Below are 9846 nucleotides of genomic sequence, written 5' to 3'. Positions count from 1 at the left end.
TTTGTGAAAACTCTACGAGTCTTTGGGTAATACCCACACCCTATTACATCCTTTTGCCCCTCTTTTCTTCCATATGGGGACATGTGTCCCACTTCATCACAACTCTCAAAAAAGATTTTTCCTTCATCTGAAAAGTATCCAATTGACCCTTTCACCCACCCACAATGTTGCTACTAATAAGAATCTTTAAATTGACTTAACTCAATTGTATTACTATAAATATATAAATACAACAATCCCGTTATAAGAGAGATAAAATTATCTATTTGAATTTAAATGAAGTTGTTACAAACATCCTCTTGATACACAAATGTGCTGATATTAACCAACCCAACAGACATCACACTCATGTGCTCCACAGTAACTTCAAAATAACGGATCGCTTCTTTACACTTAACCCAATTGTCATTTTCCAAAAAGATCATTTTCTGGTCGCGATTGTCCACATTGCAAAAGTCGGTCGAGTACATCACATTGATCAACCACCCATCAACACTCTTCATCCTCTTCACAACATCATTTTGCACTAAAATGTGTGGACAATCCATGAAGAGCTTTTTCATCCCTTTTTGTTACACTTTCATTTTACTTGTTTCTATCAACACAAATTTCTTGGGTATCAAACCAACTCAATTGCAAACGAACAAACAGAAATATTTCTCCGGCTCGATTAAGTCGACCATCCTCATAAAAGTGTGTGATGGGTAATATACAACAGTCGACACAAGTTTTTCAAACTTCTCCAGACTTATATTACAAAATCCAAAAGGACACATTTTACTTTTCTCATCACCAAACTTCTGTTCAAAAAACATATCAGTGGAGTCTTCAATTTGAACAAACGTCTTATCAAAGACCGTTGCTCTGAATACACACTGAGTCGTTCTCATGACCAAAAAATTGGCGATGTGGTCTATACTCGCATTGACTCGTATTTTCGAGCATGTCTCAATCATCACCTTTTCTGTAATTCCATATTTTGAAATGATGTCAACGTCAGTACAATTCTCAAGACAGACTCTTTTCAAGTTCTTTGCATCTGTCATTTTAAGAGTCACACTCAGAACATTCTCCAACATCAACTCTTCGATATTCGAAAACGTGTCATGAACATCGAACATTGCAGAGCTATCCAAGTTAAACTCTTGTACTGAGTCGAATAAAATCGGAATATGAATCTTATGTTCTTCATTTATGTTGTTCAATTTCAACGACAAATTTTCCACGCACTTTGGGACGTTCCAGACGTCTTGTTTTTCATTAGCCAACACCCTCTCCAATGTGTTCCCCTCCGAAAACGAAACACTGACCTGTGTGGCAAAACACTTTTCAATAATTCCATTGAACTTCTTACAATCAGTCGTATTTTTAATTGTCATTAAACCCGCTGGGTTGATTACAGCATCCCCCTTATAATCACATTGATCTTTAACCATCGCATCGTAGTGATAATCTACACCTTCAAAGAACCTTAAGTCTTCCTGTTTAGTCCGATGTTCGTTGGCTATGAAGATGATTTTTGTGATTCCATTTTGTGGGATGTACTTCATCAGTTGTTGCGTAAGACTCACTTCAGTAAATTGCGACATTTTCGGCTCAGAAAGCACTTCAATGGTATACGGGAATCGTGCAAATAAGTCGTTTCCCTTTGATGTGTAACTCTCGAAAAATTTGACAACGGGGTTGAGTTCTCCTCTGACCTTTCGAAGTGAATTAATTCGTTTTGCATTTTGTATAAAAAAATTGCAAGTGGGTTCAAGCTTTTGTTTGTCATCGTTATAGAGTCCTATATAATATATTTTACTCAGTAAAGGCAAAAGTTGATCTTCTTTTGACTTCACAAAACTGTTGAAATTTGGACAACGGATGCATGAGACCATCGAGAATATCGTCTCATCAAAAAAGTCGAAGTACAAGCAGTTAATAGTCTCTGTGTGGAAGTGGTAAAAGAAAGTCTTAATGTTTTGAATGGATATGAACCAAGGATTGATGTGAAGCATTTTGACAGACTCTAAACACGATTTGGAAACTTGAATAAACGAGTATACGTCGGAGTATGTTTCAAAATGAAGGGCTACTTTCATTAAATAAACTGACTCGATCTGAACCATTGAATTTATTATTTGTAGTTGTAAATTATAATCTATATATTAAATATATTAAATATATATATAAAAATATTTTGACAAACAAATGAAATAGTTAAATAATTAATAATTATTTTAACTTACACATTTCCTTTAAATTTTATTTTTTAAGTGTTTAATATTAGAAACTATAGATTATAATATATTTGTTATTTATTTGTGTTATAGAAATATTATCAGATATTCATAGTACTACATGATCTATTTTTTAAGAGTTTACAGTATGACAAGTTTGAGTTAAATGGTAAAAATTATAGTTCAATTATAATATTTTTCGAACTATAACCTGAACTAATAAATTGCTTTTTTATAATCAAGTTTATATAAAAAATTGAATAATAAAAAGCAAGTCAAAAACTTAAACACACTATATAAAGAATAAGAAAGCTATAAACAAGTAAAGATACCAATAAATTATCACATGATCATGATCATCACCAACATTTTAATGTAATCACAAACAATAAAGTTTTATCAAAATTTGTCAAATAAAGTAACCATAACATTTCAAATTCAATTATAAATACAGTCTAATTTCCCTAGAGTGTGTAATTATTATTTTTGTTGTTCTCTATTATTTGAGCATTTCTTAAGAACAAACCAAAAACAAGATAGACATGCTCTTTAAAGAGTGGGTCCACGTTTCATTTGCCAAAATCAAGCGGAGATTCTTAATGAATCCCACTGTTGGGAGGTTTGGCAGTATTTCCTTTCGTTGAATTCGTTTTTATAGATATTATTATTTGGTTAAGTTAAAAGCAGTATTTCCCCGTCGCGATAGGAGATACTGCTAATTTATTGTATTTGCAATAAAAATAAAGTAACACAAACGTTTCCGAATGAGGTAGAAAATGTTTGACGTGTTTGAACTCAACGAAACAAACACGTAGAAATATACAAAACAATACTTAACATGTGTCGTGGTTTTATTTTTCAAGATTCGACTGTTACACAAAACGATGTAATTAATAGTAATTTAAATATTATTTTATTTAACCATTATATTTTTTTCTAGTTTAACTTACTGTTTACTATTATAATTAGTTTTTAAACCATTAAAGTGAACTATTTAAGTCAAACTATTCCATTTAAGGCAAACTTGTCTAACTGTAATTGGTTTTTCTGCTCTTAATACAACCAAAAAGTACATCTATAATTCAAGTTCATGTTTTTTTTTACTTTTGATAATCCCTTTATTTAAACAAATATAATTGTGTTGACTATATGCTATTAATTTATAATTAATACAATGAGATCAACCCTACACAAGGGAGACACCACAAAGTGTGAGTCGTCAAAAGTAGCTATCGATGCCTCCGATAAGCGAGATTTCCCACCGGAAGTTATACTGGTGGTTGGATAGGGTATGTTAACCCCCAAAGGCAATATACTAGGAAGAGTAAGTCGAGCTTTGTCACCTCGCATCTTCGCCGTTCCAGCAAGTCCCAACTCTGTGTTTCCAAAGGCTTTGAAGGAAACGCTCTGAACTTAGAGGGTCAGATTGTCTCTCCATTCGATCATCAAAACAGATTCTTGCCATTTTGAATAGCACAGGACCGCTATTTAATATTGGTTTGGATAAAACCTGGTAATACCAGGGGCAAAGATGTGGGTTATAAAAGATGACTCCTCGGCGCTATGTAGACTCTTTAATTTTTACAAGAGTAAAGCATAATCGATTTCTTCTCCTAAAAAAATTATTTATAATTAATACAATTACAATGATAAAAAATAAACTAACTATTTTTAATTATATTTGAATGATTATTGTTATTAATGAAATAAAAAGAATATTTAAATTTACAATTATAAAAATTATAATATTTTTTATAATCACAATCATAATTTGAATTTAAATTAATGAAAATTGAATGATTTTTAATATAATTGTTTGTTTGAAAATGTTCTCTAACTGTTGATATCAAAAAATATCAAAAAAATATCAAAAAACAACTTGTTGAAACACTTAAAAAATATTGTTTTACTTTCCTTTTCTATTTAATCGTTTATGTATATCATATATTACATAACATTTAAAGTGTATATCTTGTTTAATGTATCACTTTTTTCTATAAATTGTATTTAAAAATATTATCAATTTACGAATTTTCGTTTGTATAAGAATTGACCAAACGTGATTTATTTTTTTATTGCGAACAAATTATGAAATATTAAAAGCAATAGTATAATTATTTTTTTAAATTTCTATACATGAAATATTAACAAATTGACAATTTTTGAAACTTGCAAAAATTGTCAAATAACAAACTATTGTTTTTTCATTACAATATTTAGTATTATCAATTGATTAACTTTATTTAAATAACGATTATAACATATACAAATAATTATCATTTTAATTTGTTTAATTCCTTTATCTACATTACACCGTTGAAATCGTTTCAATGAACAAATTTAACAAAACGTCACTTCAAGTTATTCGTTGTGTTAGCCCGAATAATTGTTTTGAAATAAATTTTTACAAATATCATTACTATTATTCATATCTTTTTAAATATAATAATGAGAGTTGTTAAAATGTATGATTTTTGATTGTCATTGTAAATGATTCAAAATTTAATACAACTTCACAATAAAAACCAAACATATATGTTTTTTAACCAGACTTGTTCTTGTTAATTAACAATAAATATAAATCTCTAAATAAAAATTACAAACTTTGTTCTGTATTATAAAATGATATGGCTAAAAATGATGAACTAAATTTTTAATTTAAACTGATAAAGGCACCCCTCGTTAAACAAAATATAAAATCTATATAAAAACAACCATGAATGAAATTATGTAAGTTCCTTTTTAACCAAATAGAGAAAAATGATTTAATACTCTTATAAAATCATGATATTTTCTCCATATCTTTTACTCTCTACCAAAAACTCTGTGCGAACAGAACATAAAGAGAACTGAGTCCCTTCAAACTGGTTGAAAAAACTATGATTCCATGCGAAATTATATTCGAGTCCAAAAATACCAAAAGTTTTTTGTTGTTTGTACATGTCTTTTTTAATAATTTTTTCTAAAATAGACATCCATTCATTCCAATTCGTGGCATTTTATGCGGAATTTAATTTGTTTCGTTCCGTAGCTTTCACGGCCCATAGCATATAGAGTATTCGGGAAAAACACAGCAATTCACATTTTTACTTGTTTTTGGTTATAAAGCGCCTGCTTTGCTGGTGTTCTTTTCTTCTGAATTTATTTGTCGATTATTTCAAGCGACATTTTTTTCACATTGGAGCCAACACGTGTTTTTTGGGAAGCATTTCATTTTGGGTTTGAAATGACAGTCATATAATAAAATTTTAACACTTTTATTATTAATTGGTAATAATAAAAGAACAAAATAAATGAAGAAAAAAACCGCCCAAAAATACCGTCGAATGAAAACAAGGCTCTGGTATTACAAAATGGGAAAATTTTAAAAAATGTTGTTTTTTGTGCACCGCAGAACGTTCGACCGAAGAAACTGTATAATTGCCCGTTAATTTACGCGTTTATCTCGCACCTTCTCCCAAAACGGCCAATTCAAAAATGGAATTGTCAGCAAAACTGCCCAACCGATTTGGCACAAATAACAAACTTGAACAAAGGTGCACGGTCTTTTGGGCGAGAAAACACGGATACTGGTGAGACACGTCGCACAATTTCGGGTGTATGTTAATGCCAATAATCCCGAGTCTTTGTTCATTCCGTGTTATAAATTTCCAACGAAAAAAAAACGATATTATCGAACCAATCAAATCCGTTTTTAATTCGTTCAAAATAGAATAACCATCTTCCCATTTTACTGAAATACAAAAAACTAGTAATGTGTTTTTTATAGTGTATAGTAAAAATATAATAAAAATACTATACTATATAGTACACACTTCCCATAAAACAGTCTGAACTTTCTGTGAATCTTTATTCAACTTTTTTTCTAAGCATCTTTTGAAAAAAAAAGTTGTCACGAAAAAGAATTCAAGTGTTTTATTTTTGTCCAGTGGTATTTAAGGCGGTTTGCAAAGAAACTGGCAAATAATGTCAACAAACTCTTCACAACATGCGATCGACCAATCCTCTGAAGACATTTCGAAACAAATGTCTGGGCCATTCAAGAAGAAGTATAGCCATTCGTGGACTTTGGAAGAAGACCGACTTCTTGAAGAAGCCGTCTCGATTTATGGGCCAAAGCATTGGCAGTCGATTGCAGACCGTATCCCCAGTCGAACGCGAAAACAATGTCGCGAACGATGGTGTAACCATTTAGACCCTAAAATCGATAAGACTTCGTGGAAGCCACACGAAGACGCTATACTCTTTAGGCTTCATAAAAAGGTTGGGAATCAATGGAGTTATATTAGAAAACACTTGCCCGGAAGGACTGCTAATGATATCAAAAATCGTTTCACGTGCAAGACCAAAAAGATTTGCTCCATGTCTGCATTCACGGCAGTCTCCCCAGCCCTTTTCACTGTTTTGTAATGTGTACTTTATTCACTCGTTTTTACTTTCTTCTTTTACAAACGTCCAAAAAGTGTCTCTGCACCTTCAGTCAAGTCAAATCAAACATTGAAAAACAAAAGCAAAACACGTGCTTTGACCACATGATTTTTTTGTATCAGAAGCAACCATTTTTGTGGGTTTTTAACCGGTTTATACAGAAGTCGAAAATGTTTTTCGTCATTGGTTCACACTATAACACTTTTATTACTTCTTTAACTAGAACTGAACTTTGCAAAATCCCAGTAAAATAAACAGCAATATTTCGGCCAAACAAAACACAGTCAGTAAAAGATTCTGTTTAGATAATCCAAGCATTTTTGCTCTTTTGGGTAAAAATTCCATTCTTCCAGTTAAGTACATCTTTTTTTGACCAAAAATTATGATTAACATGAACAATTGCTTTTTACAAGTAATACTTTAGCATTTGAAATAATCTGGTAACAATGAATAATTCTTTGTTAGAACTGCTTATTTATCTCCTAAAAACACGATTTAAAAAAAAAGCATAAATGTTTACAGTATTTGGTAAAACAAAAATGTGTTATTTTTGTTCTTATTTAGTTGTTGGTAATTAATAGTTGTTTTTATTATTGTTTTAACATTTTTTTGTTCAAGTATTTCGAATTCACAGTTCAGGTGTTTTGGGTTCTTGATTGGAAATGGTTACATTTTCTACAAATAAATAAAGCAAAAATTCCGTCTAAAAACTTGGTCTAACCCTGGATATTTATTCAACCATTTTTTCGTCCTCAAGAAAAAATTGAATAAAGGTGCAGTACTTTCATAGGGTGATTGAGAAAAACATTTTCAGATTTTGTTATACAAAAAAACTATATATAAATTATTTATAATATATACAACTAATTAGAAAACGAATTATTATAATAGTAAATTTGTTAATAATACAATAAAAATAGTTTAAACTATTTTAAAATGAATATAGTAAAATATGTAATTAAATAATGATTGAAATATATTAGTCTTTGAAAAACCATTTCAAACCTTTAAAAGAGAAGAAAGAGGTGATGAACAAGAGAGAACACATCCTCAACGAAATATATAACACAGAAGAGTCATACCTAAAATCACTACAGACTTGCCAAATTATTTATTACGATGATATGACCACTCGAATACCACCAATAGTAGAGCTGGACGACTCTGAAGAGATATTCCGCTTTTTAGACTCCATCATTTCGGTGTCAACAAGTATGATGAAAGACTTCGCAGAGGCCAAAAAGAGTAACAGATTCTCCGAGGATCTTGGGAGAATTTTTATCAAGATGCAGCCATACCTCAAAGTGTATAACATGTATGTAGCGAATAACGCGTATGCTTTGAACGAAGTTGAGAACCTGAATAAAGACGAGAAGTGTGCAGACTATTTGGAACAGCTCAGAAATTCGATTGAAGGTCCTGAGAGTACAAAACTTGACTTGAACTCCTTTCTTATTATGCCCGTCCAACGGGTTCCGAGGTATCGGCTACTCTTGGAAGACTTGTTGAAGAACACTCCCGACGGCACCGAAGGCAAAAACGAGATCAAAGTAGCGCTCGACCAAATCAAAGAGTTAGCGTTGAGTGTGAACGAGTCGATAGCCGATGAACAGAGACGGCACAACTTACTTAAAATACGGAATCGACTTCCTAAAGAACAACAACAATTCTTTATTCGACCGTGGAGGAAATTTGTCCTCGAAACTCAAGTCGACTTACTCTTCAAGGACAAACACAACAAACTCACTTTTGTATTCTTAACAGATATTTTGATGTTCACAAACGCAGAGAAGGAGAAGCTCAAATTGTTTGCAGTGTTCACTGTTGGCAAATTGGAAAAAGCTGTGATGAAAGGTGACAAGATCGTCGTTGTCTCCTTCAAAGAACCAAAACAAGAGAGTGACCAAATTGAAACGTTGGAAATCACTTTTTTAGATGCGGCGAACGCTAAAAAATCGTTTGACGCACTCACTCCGTTACTCGTCTCAGAGAAGGAAAGAATCAAAACTATTAAATTACGACAAAACGACGATGACTGTCCTTGCTGTAGAAAATATTTGAATCGATTTGGGTGTAATTCGAAGATCTGTGAGAAATGCAATAAGAAGGTTTGCGGCGTATGCGCAATGACTAAAATTGCGTTAGTTGCAGGTGGGTCCTTGAGAACAGTGTGTGACGCGTGTTTACTTGCGATGTACACAAAACAACAAGAAGCTTTGAGTAAGCCGAGAGTCAAGAAGGCACCTCTTCAACTCAAGAAAAATGGTCCCAAAATTATTGAAGCGCCACAAATGTACCAAGAAACAACACAGACACAGCAACAAGTACTCCCTCAAGGTGTGTTGTTCAATCCAATGCTATTCAATACGCCCGTATTCAACCAGAATAGCCAGATATACCAACCTATAAATCTATATCAAAATCCTCAATATGTTAATATGCAGACAAGCCAAATGGGTATCCAACAATATCCACAACAAAGTCTCCAAAACACTCAAACACAGACAAGTCAGACTGACTTATTGAAATCACTCCATGTGCCACAAAAGAGAAGACCACAGAAGTAATAGTTCTTTTATGGTATAATATACCAGTTTTTAACATTTGTCTCGACTCTTTTCCAAAGAAGTGTGATTAATTTATTTACGTGTAATACTTTCAGAACAATTCGCTGTTTTCTTTCAAAACCCACGACTTCTCAATCATATAAATAAAGTCAATTACGGTGTACTGACTTTAATGTAAACATAAATCAAACAACAACAAGGAAATTGGAAGGCACCAGACCACGAAGCCCATTCACCTCTCCTTCCCACCAATCCGACCCCTTTTTGTAGATAAGTACTATGTCGTCTTTTTTTAACGAAAGTTCGTTATCTTCTACTGTATCGAAATCATAAAGGACTCTGTACCTCTCTGGTTGCGGTCGTGGGTCGTTCATCAGAACAGAAGGCGCAATTGAAGCGTCAAGAACATCTGTTGTGTTACTCCACAAACCATTCTAACTATTTTTAGAATTATACTATTATAGTATTTTAATTAATTGTATATAGTACATAGAGTGTAGAAACAAACTAAATCGGACAGGGTCTGAGGAGTCTTTCTCGACTAGTGGGATATCAGTAATGTAGTCTGGATCAACTGGAGCGTTTTCTACGACCATGTTGAGTGCTTTCATATTGTAACCGCCATTCAA

General features: G+C 32.3%; 3 protein-coding genes across 3 annotated transcripts; 2 read left to right on the top strand and 1 right to left on the bottom strand.

Annotated features, from left to right (window-relative positions):
- On the bottom strand, window positions 1-2111 carry EIN_310250 (hypothetical protein; the record flags this gene model as incomplete). The annotated part of the gene is made up of 3 exons (XM_004184280.1): window positions 1-170; window positions 294-565; window positions 650-2111. Coding segments are annotated over 3 exons (1904 nt in total), but the record flags the coding sequence as incomplete, so codon positions are not given.
- A 4077-nt stretch (window positions 2112-6188) lies between these two features.
- On the top strand, window positions 6189-6632 carry EIN_310240 (transcription factor MYB23, putative; the record flags this gene model as incomplete). Its single annotated transcript, XM_004184279.1, has 1 exon — window positions 6189-6632. The coding sequence occupies one exon, from the start codon at window positions 6189-6191 to the stop codon at window positions 6630-6632; it is 444 nt and encodes a 147-aa protein (XP_004184327.1).
- A 1046-nt stretch (window positions 6633-7678) lies between these two features.
- On the top strand, window positions 7679-9217 carry EIN_310230 (Rho/RAC guanine nucleotide exchange factor, putative; the record flags this gene model as incomplete). The annotated part of the gene is made up of 1 exon (XM_004184278.1): window positions 7679-9217. The coding sequence occupies one exon, from the start codon at window positions 7679-7681 to the stop codon at window positions 9215-9217; it is 1539 nt and encodes a 512-aa protein (XP_004184326.1).
- Window positions 9218-9846: the final 629 nt, after the last annotated feature.

This window comes from Entamoeba invadens (assembly GCF_000330505.1).
Source record: "Entamoeba invadens IP1 unplaced genomic scaffold scaff_1105074725651, whole genome shotgun sequence".
Classification (NCBI taxonomy): Eukaryota; Evosea; order Mastigamoebida; family Endamoebidae; genus Entamoeba; species Entamoeba invadens.
This window is presented reverse-complemented; position numbering and strand designations above follow the sequence as displayed.